We start from the raw sequence: 24,682 nt of genomic DNA, 5'->3' as shown, positions 1-24,682 counted from the left end.
TATAATCACTATCAAATAACATTTCTGCAGAAAAAAAAACACATAACTAGACTCTAAGACATTATTGCAAGCGTTATAACAATTTAGAATATCACTGAAAACTTCATTTTGAAATGATGTTCTTAATCCAGGAGAGATATTTTTCTGAGAGCCGTGTATAAACGCCTGGCTTGTGGGGTACTCCACACTTGCATCCGAAAGAAACAATTCCACTGAATTTTCCCTTGCATACCAGTGGACCCCCTGAATCTCCCTGAAATGAGAGTAAGAGAAGATTCTCATCAGCTGTGTCGGGGTCACTGTGGAAACAAATTGCCTCACGTAACAAGGTAAATTGGGAAAAAGAATAAATGATGGATAAAAATGACCCATTGAGTTCATCATGCAAATAATGGCCAGATTAATTATTGGGTTGTAGCTCATATAGATAAGTGAGAAGGACTGATTAGGAGAGAAGATTTACGAGAATGTTACCTGGGTTTCATCTCCTCAGTTACAGAGAAAGGTTGAACAAGTTGGGTCTTTATTCTTTGGAGCGTAGAAGGTTGAGGGGGGACTTGATAGAGGTATTTAAAATTATGAGGGGAATAGATAGAGTTGACGTTGATAGGCTTCTTCTATTGAGAGTGGGGGAGATTCAAACAAGAGGACATGAGTTGAGAGTTAAAGGGCAAAAGTTTAGGGGTAACATGAGGGGGAACTTCTTTACTTAGAGAGTGGTAGCTGTGTGGAACGAGCTTCCAGCAGAAGTGGTTGAGGCAGGTTTGATGGTGACATTTAAAGTTAAATTGGATAGGTATATGGACAGGGAAGGAATGGAGGGTTATGGGCTGAGTGCAGGTCGATGGGACTAAGTGAGAGTAAGAGTTGGGTATGGACTAGAAGGGCTGAGATGGCCTGTTTCCGTGCTGTAATTGTTATATGGTTATATAGGTATCCAAGCCTCCAATAGCATGTTCATCCATCCTGGTCCCTGTAATCAGCCAACTAGGAAAAGCTGTTACAATATTTAAACAACTCATCTATCCCTAATGAGGGAATTGATCACCAGACCTATGTTCTGTCCAAGTCTTGAGATCAAAGAGGCCAGGTACGGTTCCCATTCCTCCGTATGATACCTCACTTAGTGTTGATTATGCATTCCTAGCCAAAAGAGTGCAAGAGGAACCAGCTCTAAAAGGGGTCGTTATGGTATTTTATAAATGATGCTGCTGGACTGTGAAGCCAGCGTGAACCGCTTGACTCCTCACTGCTGTGTGCTGACGTGCTGTGACACTGGCATAAATCCCCGGCCTCTGCCGGTGCCTCCACTGCAATGCAGAGGTTGTTTTTAAGAACTGCTGCTAGGCAGGTGGGAGGAAGCAGTACAGGGGTGTGGGGCTCGGGATGAACAGCAGTGGGCCGATTACACAGTCCCCTGGGGCTCAGTGTGATGGAGCTTGAGATGTTGCTGCCAACTCAGACTGACTGGGGTCTTTCTGTCAAGAAGACCAAGATCCAGTTACAAAGAGACTGTACATACTGTCTTGTCCAAGAATGGCTTCTTTATGCTGAACATCCCATACTGAATACTTTTGAGGTGCTTATAACATTATAGCTGTCCACGGTTTGCTGTGGTCACAAACAAGTTTCATGAGTTAGTTTAAATCCTGAAGGAAAAGCAAAATTACAGATTGGCAAATCTTGCCGTGCAAACCCTGTTGTGGCGTACATATGGTGACAGTGAGGAATGATTACTTCTCTTCTAGTATTAATTTGTTTTAACAGCAGTTAAAACCAGTCACATACTGTACATAGGATGTCCCAAATGATGAGGGTGAATAAATATTTTATTTCTTGCTTTCCTGAATGTTGTTTTTGACTCCTTTGGGAATGTAGCATCGAAACCTGATTGGTAGACGGGTTGGCTTCTATCCAACACACATGACAAAACTGTTCTAGGAGGAACAGCCTGAGTGTGGAAAAAACATTTGCCCTACTGCTTTTACCACAAAGTCATGTTGAACACAACAATATTTGTAAGAAGGATTTCTCAGTTTGTCTCCTGTTACCTAGAAATCTAGAATTTTAGAATTATTTTTACCTCATGTATATACTTACCTGGCAGGAATCTTTGCCTCCTTTTTTGTCACCAGCACAGAGCACATCTGTAGTTATTGCAGGGTGGTAGGTGTAATATTTAGAACACAGATTCCTGTCTATGATAGTTACATTTACTTCCTGCAGCACCTTTGGCAACTGTTGTTTTCCAACACTAGTAGTCCCCCAGCCTGCAACGTTACAACTATCTCCAGCTTTCGCATCTTTTCCCGAGTTAGGCAGGTTCAGAACATCCACAAACTTGTTCAGAGTCACTGCTTCCTTAAGCTGAAATGGGAATTTAAGAGATATATCATTCACTCATAGGCATGTTGTGACATGGAGTTTGTTATACGAATGCATGCCTGTCATTAAAACTTTTTACAAAATCAGAATCAGCTTTAATATCACTGGCATTGGTCATGAAATTTGTTGTTTTGCGGCAGCAATACTTTGCAATACACAATAATAAAACTATAAATTGCAATATATATATTGCAATTTTATATATATATATAAAATGCATAGTGTGGAAAGAGAGGGAAAGAAGGACAGGGGTAGTGTTCATGGGTTCATTGTCCATTCAGAAATCTGATAACAGACGAGAAGAAGATTTTCCTGAAACATTGAGTGCGTCTGCAGGCTTCTCTCTGTCTTCCTTGATGGTAGCAATGAGAAGAGGGCATGTCCAGGGTGATGGGGGTTTTACTCACAAACCAAAGACTGGGTTTTCTGAAATGATGGCAACTAGCACTGATCTTTTCAAAAAATAAACCTTGTAGACAATGATAGTTGTGGCGTGGAAGTTTCCTTCCTCATCATTTGTTGCTATAAGATAATACTCTTCAGGCTCCTTGCTATCAGCAAAAGTGATATTAGGAACTGAGAAGAGCAGCCAATTACATTAGTGAATGTATATAGACAGCAAACCAAGGCCAGTAAATGCACATGATATTCCATGTAATAGGGCAATAACTAATTTGTTAAATGTATAAAACCTTAGCTTGACTGCGGTGCAAGACCTCAGTTGCAACTGACGGGCCATTGGACATTTATAGAGGATAAAAGGTGGGTTTGTTATTATTTTTATTATTTTATACATTTACTTTAAAATGTTATGAGTTTTTTGTTTTCCTCTTGCTTGCTTCTACCAACACATTTTTTTAAGCTACCATCAAAATATTTATTGACTCCTGCCAATTTTTTCTAAGTCAACTGGTGGAAAACTTGATTTAAATTGGCTGCCTGCTTTATTTGATTTCATTCTTCAGAGTATTCTTTGGAAAATAAAATAGGGTATCAAGTAAAATGGGTGAGCAACCCAAGGTGCTTGGTTTCCTCCTGGGGGCCTAGCTTAAAACAAACCCTCTCATTTCTGCTGGGTTGCTGCTTGGGTTGAGCTCAAATTGCTCTTGGATGCTAAGTGTTGGTTTAGTGCATAGAATTGGATATTATTGGTGAATTATTTTGCTGATCGAGCCTGTACAAAGCATGCTGGAGATGTGTGACTTGAAACAGGTATGTCTTTGTAAGGGTGATGTCAAAGTGGGTGAAAGGATAAATGATTTAGACTATTGGTTGATCTTTTGGAAGATCATGAAAACTTGATTCAGAGTTTCCATTTGGGAAATGCTCTTACATTTTAGTCTTTAGTTAATAATAGCATTAATAAATGGTTTGATGAGATGTTTGCAACTAAGATTATTAGTGGATGAAGATTTATTTTTCATTCTAAATACTTCCATCTTTAATATCTTTATTTTTCCCTTTCAGGGTTCTTTTGAAGACCCTGACCTAGAGTTACATGCTGACTTCGGTTCTTTGTGGGAATGAGACGCGCTTTTGGGGTTTCACATCTGGCTGTTGTTCGGCAAGCCAAGGGCTTGGCCCAAGAGTCCGGCTCGGATTTGGAAGCCTAGGATTTCGGGGGTCTGGAGACGGGTGGATCAAGGGTTGGTGTCACAGCAGGAGACCCATGTGTTGTTGGGGAAGTTGGGGTTACTGCGGCTGTGTGCCCAGGTTTTTGGGTACAGGGCTCAAAAAAAGCGATGTAATGGACTTTTAACATCATAAACCAGCGAGTTTTTTGTTATGCCTCCCCACTCGCTGTGAAAACAGAAACACCTCCTTCTCCCTTATTAGGGAGAGAGAGAGAGCCTGTGGTATGTTGAAACCAGGTGAAACGCAAAGGCTTTGGGGTAACTGCAAGTCTGTGTCTTTGCTGTTGCTTTATTCACATTTATGCGCAGTAGGGAGGGGAGCTGGGGGGGACTTTGGGGTTCTAACATTTAACTGTTGTTCTTTCTTTGGGGCACTCCTCTGTTTTTGGGGATGGCTGTGAAAAAAAGCATTTCAGGATGTATATTGTATACATTTCTCTGACATTAAATGTACCTTTGAAACTTTGAAGTGTTTAATTCATGGGATTGAAGACCTACAACAGCTATTTTTTCTTCACATTGTAACGTGGCTATCACTTAAATGAAATATTCTAAACTCAGCAAGTGATAATGAAAGAAAAAGCGGATCCGTACTTGCAGCAGCATGATGTCATTTTCATAAGTTTGTTTGCTGTATTCTGGATGTGGAAACTGCTTGCGAATATAACGTGTTTGTTGACTCCTCTCATTTGGTGAAAGAGTATGTGCTCCAAGAACCACTTGAGGAGACTGGTTTACTTTCATGTCCTTAGGTGGGCTATTAATAAAAAAGGATAGAAAAGTAATATTTTGCTGCCATTAAAAATTGCTTTGCAGAAATCCAACAGGTTGACAACAATTAGATCCAAATCAGAGTGGAAATACCAGGTTGAGCAAAATAATTAACAGTTATACAAATTGTAAATTAACTCCTATTTTATGTCACACAGATGATGATTTAGGATTGGCCATCTGCTCTGCCAGTGATGGTTATACTGATGCCTATGGAAGAGTACAGCATAGGAAAAAGCCCTTCAGCCCACACTGCACTCAACACAATGCTGAAGTAAACTCAATCTCTTCTGCCTATACATGATCCGTGTGGCACGTGGCCAAGTGGTTAGAGTGCTGGGCTCACGATCTGAAGGTTGTGGGTTCGAGTTTCGGCCAAAGCAACGTGTTGTGTCTTTGAGCGAGGCACTTAACCACACACTGCTCCAGTCCACCCAGCTGAAAATGGGTACTGGCAAATGTTGGGGGTTAACCTCGCGATAGACTGGCGTCCTATCCGGAGGGTGGGAGGGGAGTCTCGTACTGTACTCTCAGTCGCTTCACGCCATAGAAACCAGCATAATGCCACTTATGCCAGAATCCGTTCAATACCATGATCCCGCAGAGACTAGTGGAGAAACTGTCGCTGATTGGCCTTAGCACTGCCATGTGTTGCTGGATTCTGGATTTCTTGACAGAGAGACTACAGTCAGTCTGTGTTGGCAGGAACATCTCTGACTCCATCACACTGAGCACTGGATCCCCACAAGGCTGTGTGCTTAGCCCATTGCTGTTTACACTGCTAACACATGACTGTGCAGCCAGCTTCAAGGAGAACCTGATCATTAAATTTGCAGATGATACCACAGTGGTGGGGCTCATCAGCAAAAATGATGAAACTATGTACAGGGAGGAGGTCAAACACCCAGAGAGCTGGTGCAGGGATAACAACTTGACGCTTAATGTCACCAAAACCAAGGAGATTATCGTCGATTTCAGACGGTCTCAGCCTGAGCACACACCCCTCAGCATCAGCGGCTCCACAGTGGAGAGAGTGGAAAACATCAAGTTCCTTGGGGTGCAGATCTTGGACAATCTCACCTGGTCCAGGAACACCACTGGAATTGTGAAACGGGCCAGCAGAGATTGCACTTTCTGAGGAAGCTTAAACAAGTATCACTCCCCACTAACATCTTAACTACATTCTACAGAGGTGTGGTTGAGAGTGTGCTGACCTTTTGCATCACAACCTGGTACTCCAGCAGCAGTGCTGTCGACAAAAAAGCCTTGCAGAGGATGGTTAGGGGAGCAGAGAAGATTATTGGGGTCTCCCTACCTTCTGTCCAAGACCTCTTTCAGAGTCAATGCCTCCAGAAGACACGGTACATCATTAAAGACGCCTCACACCCTCTCCATGAACTGTTTGTTCTTCTGCCATCAGGCAAACGTTACAGGAGCATCAAAACTAAAACCACAAGGCTACTGAACAGCTTCGTCCCACAGGCAGTCAGACTGCTAAATAGCTGCTCCACCTGACTCTGCTTTGGACACTTTTAACTTGCACTGGACACTTATAACTGATTTTAACTGACATGTGGCTGTTGTGTTTTACTATTTATTGTTATGTTTATTATTTAGTGTTGCGTTTGTTATGTTATGATTGCACTGCTCCTGAGAAACGCTGTCTCATTCTGCCCTGCAGAGCTGATGTATGGTTAGAATGACAATAAAGTGTTTTGAATCTTTGAATCTTGAATAAGCACCGACCTGATGGGCCACAAGGCTTGGGACAGATTTTAACTTTAAAAAACACATGATCCACTTACCACCAATGTCTTGCATATTCATGTGACTATCTAACAGCTTCTTAAATGCTACTATTCTATCTCCTTCTACCATAACTCCAGGCAGCCAGTCTAGGCACCTGACACTGTCTGTATATAAAAGCCTTTCCTGTACTTCTTTAAACTCTCCACTCTCATCTTAAAAGTGCGTCCTTTCGTATGACATTTCCACTCTGGGGGAAAAGATTCTATCTACTCTATCTATGTCTCTCATAGCTTTTAAACTTCTGTTTGGGTGTTCCCACCTCCCCCCCCCCCCCCAGCCTCTGATCCTCCAGAGAAAACAATGCAAGTTTGTCCAATCACTCTTGATAGCTCATATCCTTTAATCCAAGCAGCATCCCAGTAAACCACTTCCGCAGCCTTTTCAGAGCTCCACATCCTTCCTGCAATGGGGTGACCAGGGTTGCACTCAATGCCCCAAATGCTGTCTAACTGAAGTTTTATATAGGTACATCATCCTTACTCATTTCCCTGACCAATTAAGACAGGTGTGCCATATGCATTCTTAATAGAGTCATCGAAAAGTACACTATGGAAACAGACCCTCTGGCCATCTGTTCTGTGCCAAACCATTTAAGCTGCCTACTCCTATTGACCTGCATCAGGACCATGGCCCGCCATACCCCTGCCATCCATGTACCTAACCAAACTTCTCTTAAACAGTGAAATTGAGCTTGCATGCACCACTTGTGGCTTGTTCCACACCCTCACGACCCTCTGAGTGAAGAGGTTTCCCCTTATGTTCCCCTTTGTGTTGGGGACGTGGCCAAGTGGTTAAGGCATTCATCTAGTTACCTCAAGGTCACTAGTTCGAGCCTCAGCTGTGGCAGCGTGTTTGTGCCCTTGAGCAAGGCACTTAATCACACATTGCTCTAGTCTGTGCGAGGAGTGGCACCCCACATAGACCTCCAATCTGCGCCTTGTAAGGCATGAAAATGCCCGACACAGGCCTCTCATGGTCTGAGTCGACGTTCCCCCCCTCCCCTTAAAGAGACCCCAGCACCAGTCCCTGTGGAATGCTACTGGTCACGGCCCTCGAGCCAGAATAGCAACCTTCCACCACTACAACATGTCTCTTATGGGCAGGTCAATTTTGAATCCAAACTAAATATTATTGTAGATCCTATGCATGTTAATTCATCTGAGTCAGTCTATCATGAAGACCTTGTCAAAATGCTTTAGTAAAATCCAACATTCACTGCCTTACCCTTGTTAGACATGTTCATCATCTCCTCAAAAATCTCAATCAATTTTGTAAGAAATGGCCTGCTCCACATAAAGCCATGCTGGCTGTCACTAAAAAGGTCGTATTTTTCCCAAAAGCATACAAGTCCTATCCCCAAGAATCCTCTCCAATAACTTCCCTACCATGATGCTTGAAGTTTGTGAATTATTGAATTTATTAAAATATTAAGGTAACTTGTAAAATAATCCTACTCCTAGGAGTCCATGGCTGGATCTATTTGATGGAGCAACAGAGCTAGGCCCATTATGGAAGTTAACATTTATTTCATAATCAAACACAATGTAGCTTACATTTCACAGTGTGCTGCAGTTAATATCCAGTTACGCCTGATCAAAGCTCCTCCACAATAGTGAAAATACTTGCTTCGCTTGCTAAGCCTTTGAAGGGATGCCATGTAAGGTTTTGAATGTGGTTTAACGTCATGACCTCCAATAATTTCTTCTCCATGATCTGTAATAAATAGTAGGCAATAAAATTTATTTCTCATGCTTTTTCTTTATTCAGAATTAAGCTGTGACTGCCACTAACAAGTTGAATATTTATTAGCCACCCCTAATTGTCCTCAACAAAAGCAGCTCAACTATAAAATAAAAACTGGAAACATTCAACAGGTCAGACAGCATCTCTGGAAAGGGGAACAGTTAGCGTTCAGGTCCAGGGACACTCCACTAGAACTAGAAGGTGACAAAAGGAGTAATTTTTCAGTAGCAGATTAGATGGGGAAGGCTGGGTGGAGCAGAAAAAGAAAGAGATTCAGTAAGTAGATGTAGGAGTCAGGGCAACTGTTAGGATCAGGTTATGATTTTCTGTCTGTATAATGTGGCGTCGCTGTCAAGGCTGTCAGACATGCCCAGCAGACCAAACTACACCAAAAAAAAACTGTGCCAAAATGATGGCAGGCCGAAATGACTAGTTCTGATTCAGACAGAAAGAAAGAATGAGCTGATAGAGGAATGATTAGACATTTCCAAGTCAGCTTGCTGAGTGACTGAAATGCTATTTGCCCTCATCCCACATAGTAATAGAAGTTATGGACTCTGCATCAGCCTGTTTCAGGGATTTGAAGAGACGGTTTGGTGTCAGAATCTTTAAGGCACTTCGAGCTGGGCAATCAGTGGAGGTCTTGCCTCTCTACAACTGGAGTAACATGGCTCCATTCTGTGCCTTGTACACGATGCACGACAGTGACCTGCCCAAGCTTCTTTGACAGTGCATTAGAAGTCTGCAGCTTTGACCACCCAGGAGAAGGACAGGACCACTTACAAGTTTCCCTCCACGTCACATAACAGCTGGCATGGAAGATGCGTTATTCTGGGAGTGTTCACAACATGGGCAGTGGCTCCTCAAGAAGTCAGCTCAGCCTTCTTTAGCGCAAATGAGCAATAAATTCAGATCCTGCCATTGATTGCCAAATCTTGTGAATGCACAAAGGATAATAATTAAATTTAAAATATAGTTCCTGCCAAAGTTAGAGGTCAGGTGAATTTGATGATAAGAATCAGGCTGCGATACTCTCTAGAGTAACACATACAAAACGTTAGCAGGTCTGAGCCCAAACCGTCAACTCTTTGTTCCTCCAGTATACGTTGCTCTGGATTTCCAGCATTCTCAGAATCTTTTGTGTTTATGATTCCCTATGAAGAATGACCAGGAAAATTGGTTGAGGCTGTTTTTTTGGATGAAAGCTACCTGTTTCAGAGTGTCACATTTCTCCAGCTCCCTTAGCAGAAACCATTCCTACACACTGCTGCTTGTGGTCTCTTTGATTTCCGTCTAACATAGTCTCAAAGCCAGCCAGTGGTGGTACAGTGCAGTGTGTTGATAGTGATGGGGGGAGGCAGTCAATAATGCAGAAAACAATCACAAGGAGCTCACATCTTATCAAACAAAATATCTCTGTAATAGTAGAAAGAACTGGTCAGGCAGCGATTGTGGACAGATAAACAAGGTTAATGTTTCAAGGAGGTGGGTTTTCATCAAAACTAGTAAAAACCGAAAATTGAAAAGAAAGGGGAGTAGAATAAAGGGAATGTCTGTGACCCAGAGAGGCTGAATGAGGTAAATGGCGGTGCAGACTAAGAGAAGATGGCAGAGGTTTGTGAAACTGTTTGGAAGAGGTGGAGATAGATATATGAGGGCAAAGGAGTTAGAGATTCAAATATGCTGGAAATGTGCAATGCAGAGTGCAATATCTGCTGGAAATCTAGAAGAGAATGCTGGAAATACCAATGAGATATATCAGCAACTATGGAAAGGAAAGAACTGATCTTCCGGGTTATTGATTCTTTATCTGAAGTGGCCAGATCATAAGCAAGCTGGACACGCCTTGTAATCTGAAATTCAATATGAAATCCTAACAGCTATGAAGTGCCTAGTCTGACGATGACATGTGATTTGTTGAGCCTGGCTTGCTCTTTGTTAGACTAGAGTAAAAGTACAAGGGGTCTGATTGAAAGTGGGATGGAGATATGAAAGCACCTTTGAGGACTCCAGAACGAGGGGTCGCAGTTTGAGGATAAAAGGGAAGCCTTTTAGGACCGAGATTAGGAAAAACTTCTTCACGCAGAGAGTGGTGAATCTGTGGAATTCTCTGCCACAGGAAACAGTTGAGGCCAGTTCATTGGCTATATTTAAGAGGGAGTTAGATATGGCCCTTGTGGCTAAAGGGATCAGGGGGTATGGGGGGAAGGCTGGTACAGGGTTCTGAGTTGGATGATCAGTCATGATCATACTGAATGGCGGTGCAGGCTCGAAGGGCCGAATGGCCTACTCCTGCACCTATTTTCTATGTTTCTATGACTGAACAGAGATCTTGTTTGAAACTATCATCCAGCCCATGCTTCCTTTCTCCAGTGCAGAGGAGATAACAATATGAGAACTGAATGAAGTACTGTACACCAAACTGGATCATTGCATTTGGTGGTTATGATATTGCTTGACTCACACATCTGCCCGATGTAACATTTACACTGTGATGAAGAAAATTGTTAGCTTTCTCAATGACAAAAAAAGCAACAAAACTGCTTCATCATGTTCAATATTATCATTTAGACCTACAAGAAAATAGACAAGCAAAATATATATTTCTCTCAGAAATTTTCTTAAATTTGCTATTTGGTATACTCTAAACAAGGAAGTAAACATGAAAGAAGATTAATAGACGTAGTCATCACTGTAGTTCATCGAACATTAAAAATGTAGGTTGGTAGTCTTAAAATATGATAAGGAACAGATTATACCACGAAAACAGTATTTTAATAAATTCCAAAACAAATGTGATATTTTAAAGTTGTGCTTTTTTTGAAATATTCTGATAACATCGAGGATTTGCAGGATTGGGATCCTGCACTGAATACTGACTAAATGATGTCAAAAATGAATAGTAAACTTAAGGGTACATGAAGAGAATATGTACTTTAAAGAGGATTACTTTAAAATGAGGTCAGTCTACAGTAAATTAGAGGAAAATAATTGAATGTAAGTTTATTCTAATGGCTCAGATTGTCTAACGGAATACTGTATCTGCCACTTACTAGATGCCTGCTCATTAGTATTGATGAATCTGCTGAACTCCTGACTGAGCTTGACAAACTGATCCCATGGGGGCTGCTGCACAAGTCAATACTGTACTTCTGACTGGGCGGGATTGTCACCTGACTATTCATCAGTTTACTTCAATCTTGCTGGTAAAACTTTCCATCAATCTGCTGCAGCAACAAATACGACTGGAATACAATCACATAGTTGTTACTAATTATATCAACATGTACCCTGCTGTCCAATTGCATGCCGTGATTAAAGGTTAAAGAAGTGTGAACTGATTCTTGCCCATGGCTTTCATTGTTTGTTTCACTATTTCAATAACAATTAATAATTTCACTCAGCACTTTAAGGGGAGGTTTACAATGTGATACAGAAATATTTTAATGAAAATTTGTCACCAGCTTAATATTAGCTGATCATTACAACTAACTTTGTTTTGAAAATTGAATTAATGTATTAGCCAGAGCTATTTCAAACACTTCACACAGAACTTTGTATACACTCAGTGGCCACTTTATTAGTTACACCTATACACCTGCTCATTAATGCAAATACCTGATCAGCCAATCATGTAGAAATATAGAAAGCCTACAGCACAATACAGGCCCTTCAGCCCACAAAGCTGTGCCGAACATGTCCTTACCTTAGAAATTACCTATGGTTACCCATAGCCCTCTATTTTTCTGAGCTCCATGTACCTGTCCAGGAGTCTCTTAAAAGATCCTATTGTTTCCGCCTCCACCACTGTGGCTGGCAGCCCATTCTATGCACTCACCACTCTCTGCATAAGCAACTTAACCCTGACATCTCCTCTATACCTACTTCTAAGCACCTTAAAACTGCCCTCTCATGCTAGGCATTTCAGCCCTGGGAAAAGGCCTCTGACTACCCACACGATCAATGTCTCTCATCATCTTATAAGCAACTCAATGCATAAAAGCATGTAGATATGGTCAAGAGGTTCAGTTGTTCAGACCAAACATCAGAATGTGATTCAGTGAAGAAATGTGATTGAAGTGACTTTCACCATGGGATAATTTTTGGTGCCATACAGGGTGGTATGAGTATTTCAGAAACTCCTGACTTCCTGGGTTTTCATGCAGAACATTCTCTAGAGTTTACAGAGAATGGTATAAGAAACAAAAAAGAAACAGCCAGTGAGTGGCAGTTCTGTGAATGAAAACACCTTGCTAATGAGAGAGGTTAGAGGAGAATGACCAGACTGGCTCAGGCTGACAGGTTAAGAGGCAGTACCTCAGATAACCACACAATAGTAGTGTGCAGAAGAACAAAAGTGCTCAACACATTGAATCTTGAAGTGGAAGTATCTAATAAAGTGGGACAACATTAAAATATATAAAATGTACAAGTAATGCATGAATTTAGATAGTTCATGCAGATCAATTTAGGTACATGATCTTTTTTTTTCTCTCAAATGGTTTAATACTGTATTCTATTGACCTCACACACACAGCGTCACTACCATTCCTCCCACCGTCATCACTCCCTGTACCAATAACATCCCATAACCAGGCATCACTATTTCACTACCACAGTCCTCAACAAAGGAACACTTCTCGTCCACCACCTTACATCCTCATTGCGTTATGAGTCCCAGAATGTGCCTGAATTTGGTCCTTTCAGGTGACCCACTAACACCTCTTACAGGAGTGATGAAAAACCTTAGCAGAGATTGGATCATTTGGGAAGGGGGGGCTTCTCACCAGTGGATAGTCTGGAGTTTCTGGTGGCACGGTGATGGAATTGTAAGGGTTCTGACTCACTGGAGGGAGGAAGGTCGAGAAGTTAATGTTTCAGCAACCGCCCAGTACTCCATTATTCCAGGCCAGATAAGGTTTGGCACTTACTATTCAGTATCTTCTGCATCACCACAAAAAACATGTGTTTCTGAGTTATTAACAGAGCAAGTTATGTGAAGACAAAACTAACATAATGAATGAAAAGTTAATAGCTAACTGGTAGTACCTGGTGGTAAATTGATTGGAATAGATGGATAGGGATTGTGACAGAAGTGCAGCGATGGATAAGGATAGGTGAAATAATTCTACGGGCCATCCCTGGGTTAAGAATAGGCTCTGTCTTTCAAAATGTCCTTATGCTGAATTTTTTCCTGATATCAGAAAATACAGACAAATTACTCAATATAGTAACTATACCCCCACAGTATTGTAGTGGATGGCAGCAAAAACATTTAAGACTCATAAGAAAATTTAGTAAACGTGGAGAGGGGGAGAAAACTAGCTCTGCCTTTCAAAGGAACAAACGTTGGTATATACATCGAGCTCTGAAATTACTAACATTGGGGGAACTCGCTCATGGCAGGGGGATTCCTGTGTCAGGCATACATAATCCAGGGTTATTCTAACTGCTGTCTAGCAATAACTCTGGAAGGCTGTGAATTTGCAAACAGGATCTGTGTGGGTCTGATTGCTGTTTACATCAACGGTACAGAGATGGAGGTAGAACATAGAATATAGAACAGTACAGCACAGGAACAGGCTGTTTGCCCCCCAGTGGTTTGGCTGAACCAGCTAAAGAGAAAATCAGAAACATCCATGCACTAATCCCTCCTACCTGCACAATGTCTGTATCCCTTTATCTTCCTCACATTCACATGCCTATCTAAACATCTCTTCAAAGCCTCTAATGTATTGGCCTCAACCAGGCAGCGCATTCCAGGCATCCACCACTCTCTGAGAAATAGCTTACCCCTCACATCCTCTTTGAATCTAGCCCTCTTATCTTCTTGCATGCCCTTTGGTATGAGACGTTTCAAACGTGGAAACAGATACTCCCTGTCTACTCTAGCTGTGCCTCTCAGAATCTTATAAACCTCTATCAGGACATGGAGCAACCACTCTCCGCTGAACATTGATGACTCCTCCGGAGAGATCGTTAAGAGCAGCAAATTTCTTGGTGTTCATCTAGTGGAGAATCTCATCTGGTCCGTCAACACCAGCTCCATAACAAAGAAAGCCCAACAGAGTCTCTACTTTCTGCGAAGGTTGAGAAAAGTCCATCTCCCACCCCCCATCCTCACCACATTCTACAGAGGTTGTATTGAGAGCATCCTGAGCAGCTGCATCACTGCCTGGTTCAGAAATTGCACCACCTTGGATCGCAAAACCCTGCAGCGGATAGTGAAGTCAGCTGAGAAGATCATCGGGGTCTCTCTTCCTGCCATTACAGACATTTACACCACACGCTGCATCTGTAAAGCAAACAGCATTATGAAGGCCCCCACGCAACACTCATACAAACTCTTTTCCCTCTTGCCATCTCGCAAAAGGCAACAAGTATTCAGGCTCTCTTGACTAGACTATGTAACAGTTTCTTCCCCCAAGCCATCAGACTCCTCAATACCCAGAGCCTGGACTGATACCAACCTACTGCCCTCTACTGTGCCTATTGTCTTGTTTATTATTTATTGTAATGCCTGCACTGTTTTGTGCACTATATGCAGTCCTGGGTAGGTTTGTAGTCTAGTGTAGTTTTGTGTTGTTTTACGTAGTTCAGTGTAGTTTTTGTATTGTTTCATGTAGCACCATGGTCCTGAAAAACGTTGTCTCATTTTTACTGTGTACTGTACCAGCAGTTATGGTCGACATGACAATAAAAAGTGACTTGACTTGACAGATCTCCTCTCAGCCTCCGCTGCTCCAAGTTTATTCAGTTTTGTTTGACAGCATATGCCCTCTCAGCCAGGCAGCATCGTAGTAAACCTCTTCTGCATCCTCTCTCATGAGAGGCCAATCAAGAAGATTAAGATGCATGGGTCCACGGCAAACTGGCTGTTTGGCTTATGCATAGAAAACAGAGGGTAATGTTTGAAGAGGTCCGTAATTAGTGGTGTCCCACAGGGATCTGTGCTGGGACCTCTGCTGTTGTGGTGTGTATAAATGACCTGGATGAAATTGTCTGACGGGTGAGATAGTAAATTTGCAGATGATACCAGGATTGGTCGAGGTGTGGATGGTGTTGGAGACTGGAAAAGAATACATCACAACATACACCAGTTGCAGATATGGGTGGAAGAATGGCTGATAGAGTTTAACCCAGATAAACGTGAGGAGTGGCGCCTTGGTAGGACAAACGCAATGAAACAAGATCACAGAAACAGGCTGTATGGTCCCCAACGTTGTACTGAGCCTGCTAAAAAGCACACCGCGTTGGTATGTTAATTATATTTCACCATCGTACACAATCACATTTCCTCTTCTGGTTTCTGATGTGGACAGTGTTGACAAAGTAGAGGTTGTGATGATTTGTCTGCAGATTTTGGAACGGGCTTATTTATACTGTTTTTATTGAAGAAATTAGTCAGTGTGGACATGTTGTTGTCACTTGCACAGCACAAGATTTTTGTGCACACTGGTCGTTACAAGTTAGAGATCATTGTCAGGCAGTTTAGGAGTGAATACATAAAGGACTGTTCTTATATCAAATACAATGGAACTGCCATCCGCAGTACCACTGATGCGGCAGAGAGGGCCTCAAGATGGCTGTGGCTCAAAAGAGGGGAGCCATGGAGTCATAAGTAGCTAGCCATCTGGACACAAGCTGGGGTCTGATCAGCCCCGGCTGGGTCACCTGGAGGAGGGTGTATGATGTTGAAAGACCCGAAACACCCGATGATTCCAGGAACATCACTGAAGATGTGTCCAGAAGCATCAATAGATGTATGTACACAGAACTTACCTCCACGGAAATTTTTATTGGCCGTGGATGTTAAGGGACACAACATAGGTATGTAATGATGTGAGGAAAAAATAGCCATAATTCAATTCAACAATGGAAAAAACTCAAATCTGATGTCTGTGTCTAAATTCATCTGAACTTAATTTTAAGAGAATAATTTCAAACAATTGTTCATTTACAATATGCACCTGCATTTGCAAAGCATACAGGAACGGTGAAAGCATAAACTTTCATGTATAGACTTTTTCTGTAATATCACCCAAACACAGCACTTATTGTGCAGAGCTTTTATCAATTCTTTTATTTTTTTCCAGACTGTGACTGTCACTAGAAAGACTGGAATTGTCCATTCTTAGTTGCCTCAGAGGCGATCTCTGAGCGTTTTATAAACTTTATTCTCAATTCATTTTGACTTTTGCATCATCTAGGACTTGGCTTTTCCCTTGCTCAGAAGTAAAAGCAGCATTCAGAATGTTGTTGACCAAAACATGGAAGGTGCCAGCGTGACGGCCGCTGACTTACTCCTCAGGCAATCCACCTGGCTTCTAGACTTTTACTAAGGCTGACAAGCATTTATAAAACTTGAAGCTAAGTGTTTTATATCATTTTTTTTGCACAGACAGCTTATCTTCTTTGGATTTGGAAAAATGAAACTATCTCTTTTGGAAATAGTACTTCATTTGACTGGTATTGAAACTTGCTAATTGAAAACATGCAGATCCTAAGCTTGGCTTTACTTAAGCTAAGAATTGCATTAAAATGTTTATAAACTGGAAAATAATGCTAGTTTTTTTTGTAACAGGATATTGGTATGTGGGCATCAGGCATAGAGACAAATAGAGTTGGTCATTATGGTTATCCACACTAACACGGGCTTTGAGCACAGAAAAGTTTCACTGACCAACTCAGTAAAAGGAAAAAAGGCTTCAGAACTAACACCTCTCACAAACCTGAGCAAGCAACACAGTGGCCCATGAAGTTTTTTTTACTTTCTAGATTTGAGAATTTAAAGTAGCTTTATTTCATTTTTATCTTGGGCTTTGGTAAAAAGAAGACCTAGCCGTTGTTCCTGTAGATCTATGTGCTTAACAGACGTGTTCCTGGAACAAATGATGATGTCAGTCGCTGACTGAAACAGTGATGATTAATTTCAGTTAATACAACCAGTTCATTGCATCAAAGTTGCAGAACATTCATGTGTTAAGTAAACATACAAGTAACCTGCTTTTCTTTCCTTTGATGAAACCACAAAAAGCTTCAGAGGAGACCCACGTAAAATTTTACACAAATCATTTGTCAAAAGTTTACTGTGGACATTGAACTGTGATCATGAACTCATTCTGCTTGGCTTTCTTTTTGTATATTTGGATTCCAATGCAAACAGGTTTATTTTGTTTCACATATTGATGATGCTCATGTGACTTGTTATCTGTTCTCATTCATTTTAAGGGATCAATAAGTAATATCAATAGAATACTTACAGCTAAAGCTCTGCAGAAATTCTAAGAGTGTGATCTATCTGACAGATTTTTCTCTGATCTCTGTCTAAGTCCGTCCTTGTAAGGGAGCCCTCCTCAGTTCCTGTGCACTGGAGGCACCTGTAGGACAATGAATTGGCACCAGCACCACTGGCAATTAGTTCTGGTCTCTCTCACTCAACCTGGGTTCAATTCTGCCATTGTCTGCAAGGAGTTTATACATTCTCCCTGGGACCACGTGTGTTTGCTCCAGGTGCTCTGGTATCCTCCCACAGTCCAAAGGTATACTGGTTGGTAGGCTAACCGGTCATTGTAAATTGCCCCTTGATTAGGCTAGTGTTAAATTGGGGGTTGCAGGGCAGAACAGCATGAAGGGCTGAAAGGGCCTATTCTGTGCTGTACCTCAATAAATACAGAGACAAACAAATAAGTGTTTGTCGCTGACACAAACGACTCACCTCATTGTATGTTTCGCTGTTTCGATGTACATCTAACAAATAAAGCTAATCTAAAAATCCATCATTGGCTTGGAAAGTTTTTATCTAACTTCATCTGTGATTCATTATTAAGACCTTAAAAATAAAGGTAAGATCTTAATTACCTGCATTACACGTCAAAGAGATTCCTACTTAGATCAGAAGAAAGGCAAATGAAATATTCAGAATTTAGAAAATGCACTAATCAGAATTATGAGAGTGAAAAATTTAAGAATTGTGGATTGGGGCCTAGCCAATCCCTCCCAACTCATCCCTGAGTATACAAAATATAATGTATAATGACAATTGCAATTTGCTTATTAAAAATAACTTGGTGATTCTGTCTAAAATAGAAATGTTAAACTAAAGTGTTAACACTCTGTGTTTGAATTTGAAGACTTAACGTGATATGGGATGAAAATCTACGGGTCATAGTTCTACAGTTTTGCTAGTGAGGATATGGACTGTGTATCCTGGGGCAGGACCTTCATTCTATTGGAAATATTGGTGACTCTGCCACAATACCAAATGTCTCCCAGCAGTGTAACAGATGAAACCCTATGTGACAGAAAACGTGGTAAGCCAACCCTCCTCATCTTTCCTGATCTATGTGGAGCTGTTAAAATTATTGCTGCAGCTTGGTTGTCCCGTTCCTTTCTTCCATTTTCAAGCTGGATAGGCTCCTACTTGTTTCCATTCATTCACTGAGGTCAGAGCACTGGGGAGGATTTAGATAGGAAGCAGATACATTTCTGGAAAGTTCAAGGAACTGAGAGCTATGAGCATTTGAGCAAAGAGAGGAGGTGAAACCTGTGGAAGATCACTCATAATGACATTAAACAGTAGGGCAGGCAGGTCTGATGGGCTGAGTGTCTGGCTTCTGCTTCCATTTGCTTAAATTCTTATCATCTGTTGTATTGTACAACCTCTAAAGTGTCTGAAGATTATATCCCTTCATTTTGATCCACACACCACCCTTTGGTTCCAACAATTAACATATACGGTTCAGATATATGTATTACCTCACTACCACGCCAGCCAAACCCTCCAGGATCCCTAAATTTGTCAAAGAGTCCATACAATAGTCAGTACAGGGTAAATGGAAAGTTCCTCCAATTAAATATGGATAATTGATGCCATTGTCTTTAGTCCCTGTTGTGATCTCTAATCCTGATCTTGAATTACACCCCTGACACTAGCAATTGTTTGACTGTTTGCTTCCTTGCTGCTAGGTTCAGCAGTGATACATTTTTCTGATCAGGTATTTCTTTACTAATCTGCTGATTCCCATTCTGAAACATCATCATTTCCATTTTGGAGTTGCATTTGGGGAAAGAAAAATTCTACTTAATTCTCTGAGTGTTTCTTCGTACACTGCATGTTTACTCACTCCCTCAGTAAGGGCAACGTGTTCCACAGCCAAGCTCTAAAGCTTACTCCTTAATTTTTTAAAATCTACCCTTCTTGCTTGTTTTAAGACCATGTCAGTGTGTGTGTGTGTGTCTGTGAGAGAGAGAGAGAGAGAGAGAGAGTGGAGGATGAGTCAGACAGATGGAGTGGAGCCAGTGATGAAGAGACAGAGAAAGATAGGGAGAGAATGTATGTGTGAGAGAGGGAGACAGAGAAAGAGAGAGAGAGGGAGATGAAAAGAAGAGAGTGAGATAGAGAGTTAGAGTGTGTGTGAGAGAGAGAGAGAGATGAAGAAAGGCAAGGGAGATGGAGAGAAAGAGAGACAAAAAGTGAAAGTTACAAATTATTACCACTGCAACCATTTGTTACCAGTTACCACTGAGTTTTGCATTCAGAATATGAAAGTCTCCACTGTCGTCCAAACAAACGAAAATTTCATTTCCCTTAGTCTCCATAAATAAAACTGTCCATTTTCATAAAGGTTTATACATGCTAAGCTAAACCAGGAAAACCTGCAGGTTAGGATAATGACTTGCATTGCCAGTGGAGTATGTTTTATTCCATCATGCTGACTGTCTCCTTTGCTTTGGTCAGAAAGAATATGTGTACTGCTTTCAGATGTGCAGACCAGCGAGCTGAGATTCTCACTGACATCTTCAACATCTCCCTGAGCAGTGCCATCGTTCCTACGTGCTTCAAGGCCACCACCATTGTCCCCGTGCCAAAGAAGTTTTCAGTGTCCTGCCTCAATGAATACCGTCCCGTTGCACTGACATCCATCGTCATGAAGTGTTTCGAGAGGCTCGTCATGAGGCACATCAAGACCCTGCTGCCCCCCTCACTGGACCCCTGCAGTTCGCGTACCGTCACAACCTTTCAACAGATGACGCCGTTGCCATCGCCCTTCACCTGGCCCTAACCCACCTGGACAAAAAAGACAGATATGTTTGAATGCTGTTCATAGACTTCAGTTCAGCATTCAACGCAATCATTCCTCAGAAACTGATGGGAAAACTGAGCCTCCTGGGCCTGAACATCGCCCTCTGCAACTGGATCCTAGACTTCCTGACTGAGAGACCTCAATCAGCCCGGATTGGAAGCAGCATCTCCAACACCATCACACTGAGCACGGGGCCCCCCAGGGCTGTGTGCTCAGTCCACTGCTGTTCACTCTGCTGATCCACGACTGTGCTGCAGCACACAGCTCCAACCACATCATTAAGTTCACTGATGGCACGACCATGGTGGGTTTCATCAGCATACAGAGAGGAGGTGCAGTGGTTAACAGACTGGTGCAGAAACAACAACCTGTCTCTGAGTGTAAACAAAACAAAAGAGATGGTTGTTGACTTCAGGAGAACTCAGAACAACCACTCTCCCCTGAACATTGACAACTCCTCCATAGAGATCATTAAGAGCACCAAATTACTTGATGTTCACCTGGCGGAGAATCTCACCTGGTCCCTCAACAGCAGCTCCATAGCAAAGAAAGCCCAGCAGCGTCTCTACTTTCTGCGAAGGCTGAGAAAAGTCCATCTCCCACCCCCCCATCTTCACCACATTCTACAGAGGTTGTATTGAGAGCATCCTGCGCAGCTGCATCACTGCCTAGTTCAGAAATTGCACCATCTTGGATCGCAAGGCCCTGCAGTGGATAATGAGGTCAGCTGAGAAGATCATCGGGGTCTCTCTTCCCGCCATTACAGACATTTACACCACACGCTGCATCTGTAAAGCAAACAGCATTATGAAGTACCCCACGCACCCCTCATACAAACTCTTTTCCCTCTTGCCATCTGGCGAAAGGCACCGAAGTATTCAGGCTCTCACGACCAGACTATGTAACAGTTTCTTCCCCCGAGCCATCAGACTCCTCAATACCCAGAGCCTGGACTGATACCACCTACTGTCCTCTACTGCGCATATTATCTTGTTTATTATTTATTGTAATGCCTGCACTGTTTTGTGCACTATATGCAGTCCTGGGTAGGTCTGTAGTCTAGTGTAGTTTTGTGTTGTTTTACGTAGTTCAGTGTAGACTTTGTATTGTTCATGTAGCACCATGGTCCTGGAAAACGTTGTCTCGTTTTTACTGTGTAGTGTACCAGCAGTTGTGGCCGAAGTGACAGTAAAAAGTGACTTGACTTGACTTGACTTGAGATCAGATTATCAGGAAATCTAAGGCCTGAATGAACCCAATCCAATGGGAGGTAATGCCAACTGGAGGGCATTAAAAGGTCGAAAGTTTAAAGAGGGGAGTTGAAAGGAGATTTACAAGGCAAGTCTTTTTAACATCATAGTATGTGCCTGGAATGCTCTTCCAGTGGAGGTGATGGAAGGAGATATTATAGCAATGTTTCGGAGCCATTTGGACAGACACATGAACAGGCAGACAATGAAGAGATGTGAACAGTCTGCAAGCAGGTGTATAGTGTAAATTGACACCATAATCAGCACAGACTTAGTGGCCTGAGGACTTTACTATTCTGCTCGTATATTCTGTGTAAGTGTCATGGTCATGAGAAAATTGTAGAAAGATATTGACTTTTAACGAAGATCTGAAAGAATCATATTAGATAGTATGAAGAACAGAAAACTATGAAAAGATAACAGAGTGGCAGATGGTGATGTGGGAACAATCTGGTATCATTCAAGACTGGAGTCAATAACATTTCTGCATATTTTGTGAGATCATTCAAATGGTACAGGAACTGTGCTAAGGGGAGGGCAGCTATCAACAAAATGATAGTCTGGAAGAGTGAAATGGCTTCACTGTATTTAAGCAATTTATGATCAGATTTAAAAGATACTTTTCATCCTTTAATAATATAAAGTTTCAAAACTTTCATACCCAGACCTTGCCTACCACAGCAGTAAGGATATAGTAGCTAGCATTTTAGCTGGTGGACTACAATTCATAGAGTGTATTATTGATTGGAGGCATGAGTCTGAATCCCATCCTGCCAGCTAGAGAGTTTAAGCTGCAAAAGTTATTGTAAAATGGCAGTTGCCTTCAGCTCTGGTGACCGTAAAGTTGTCAAATTTCCATCAGAAATGATTCTGGTTCACTAATGTCCTTCAAGCAAAGATGAACTGGCATCATTACCTGTTTGGGCCTGCTTGTGAGTGCAGACCACTGACAGGGTTGACTTTTAATTGCCTCTGGAGTTGGGCTGGGCAAGAGGGCAATTAGGAATGGACAATAAATCCCAGTTTTTCCAAGTGATAGTCACACTCTGTCCATCTCACCTAATCCATTTATCAGTTTATCCAGTTTTATGACCTTATCTCTAATCCTTCTGCACTCACTGGGCACAAGAGGAATGATAGCAAGGAGGAACTTGCATGAGTTTTCATGTTTCAAGGATTGAAGATGTTCCAAAGTGCTTCACAGTATTGTTCAGACACCAAATGAACTCTGTTATTCTTCTCTCAATAAGGCCATTGTCATTTTTCTGTCAACTTGAGGAGCTTATAAGAGTCTTAGTTCAACATCTCTTCCAAAAGTTGACACCACCAACAAGGGAACCCTTCATTTCTATTGCTCTGGACTGTTGGCCTGGTTTACTGACCCCAGGCTGATATACAAGTGAGTGAGAACGATTGTGTGAACTGGATTTTATCAGTTTAGATCCTGATCCTCTCCACAAGGATACAATTTCCAGGATCTGATTGTGGACGGTAGTCAGAAACAGGAAATCTGAAGAGATTCCATGTGGTAGTTGTTCGTTGGCATCAGTCCAATAGCACTGGACTACAATTTTTTTCAAAAGTGTTGTCTCCTCAGAATTTATTTTTGTTTATGGTAGGCCGGTTGAAGCTGAACACAACAGAATTTTAGACAAGCAACACACATAAAAGTTGCTGGTGAACGCAGCAGGCCAGGCAGCATCTTTAGGAAGAGGTACAGTCGACGTTTCGGGCTGAGACCCTTCGTCAGGACTAACTGAAAGAAGAGCTAGTAAAGAAGAACTAGAAGAGCTAGTAATTTTGGACTACGTACTTGTGTAATGTAGAAATTTAGAGAAACAAGAAATTAACTTTTATTGAATATAATGCATTTAATTGTATAATGATGCTGATGCTTTGTAATAGTTAACTAACCTAAAAATGTTCTGTGGATATTTTTCGTTTATATTCAGTGTCTGAGGCTTCTCGCTAAAGTGTCCAACAATAATCAGCCAATTGCCCAGATACCATTTCTCAATGACCTGGTGAAAACTCAATATGTTCTTCACTGACAGCAAAAGGATTTGCAGGAAGAAGTCTAAATGGGAATGCTGAAAATGAATCTTTAGTGACATATTGCACTTCATGGTTTTGTATGCTTGAAGCATGTTGTCAGCCAGCTATTCGTAGTTTGGTGCTCTGTAGTTGCCAACATTCTTGAATGAATTCCATGTGATTTTTTCTAGTCCCACTAGAAGTTCTTTGAATTGTCTGTCATTGACGACCTGTTTGATTCGTGACCAACAAAATTCATCTTGGTATCAGCTATTCTGTCTTGAATAATGAATTGAATTAAAAATATAGGCTATTTCCAAAAAAGTGGTGTGTGATAGGGAAATTTCATTATGATTTTCATGTTCAGCAGCCCAAAATCCATAAGATGCACCCTGAAGTATTCAGGAACCAAAATATTTGACGTCTGGTGTTACTGTCCCTTTCATTCCAAAAGTCCTATCCTCAGCTACCATCTCACTCACGGATATTCCCATCTGCTCTTTACAATCTTCACAAATCTATGAACACATGGATGCCATCTATATTAATCCAGTGTAATGATATCATTTGGCCTTGGATTGTCAATATTTGAAAGTAAATGCAATAAAGTGGCATATTCAAATAATGTTTCTCGAATTTAATGGTCTTTTAAGACATCATTTAGTATGCATTCACATAGGATCTAAATAAATATGTCCTGCATGTTATCAGGTTAGGTCAATGAAATGTCAGGATAGGCATCAAAATGAAAGGCAAACTCTCAGTGATACCCACAATATTGCTGAAAATTTCTGGTTCGCTTTGACCCTGTCATGTGACTTTCCATAACTGATATGGATGCAGATTAGAAAGATTAGCAAACCTTCATGTTTATTGGTGGTTGGGGGGTCACTAAAATAAATAAACCACTTCCCCCTAAGTTTATTATAAATTAAGCAATAGCTTTTGCAAGATCACAGAAGAAACAACG

The 24,682-nt window shown here is 41.5% G+C and overlaps 1 protein-coding gene across 1 annotated transcript; it reads right to left on the bottom strand.

Moving 5' to 3' along the window:
* LOC140195659 (granzyme K-like) lies at positions 1-16,170 on the bottom strand. Its single transcript, XM_072254377.1, has 5 exons — positions 16,125-16,170; positions 8,153-8,312; positions 4,614-4,776; positions 2,101-2,367; positions 1-253 (listed from the first exon to the last, which is right to left on the bottom strand). Exons 1-5 carry the CDS (start codon positions 16,168-16,170, stop codon positions 104-106), a joined length of 786 nt encoding a protein of 261 aa, XP_072110478.1. The 3' UTR covers positions 1-103.
* Positions 16,171-24,682: the final 8,512 nt, after the last annotated feature.

The sequence above is a fragment of the Mobula birostris genome, chromosome 3 (genome assembly GCF_030028105.1).
Source record: "Mobula birostris isolate sMobBir1 chromosome 3, sMobBir1.hap1, whole genome shotgun sequence".
NCBI lineage: Eukaryota > Metazoa > Chordata > Chondrichthyes > Myliobatiformes > Myliobatidae > Mobula > Mobula birostris.
The sequence above is the reverse complement of the archived record's forward strand: the minus strand, read 5'-3'. Positions and strand labels throughout refer to the sequence as shown.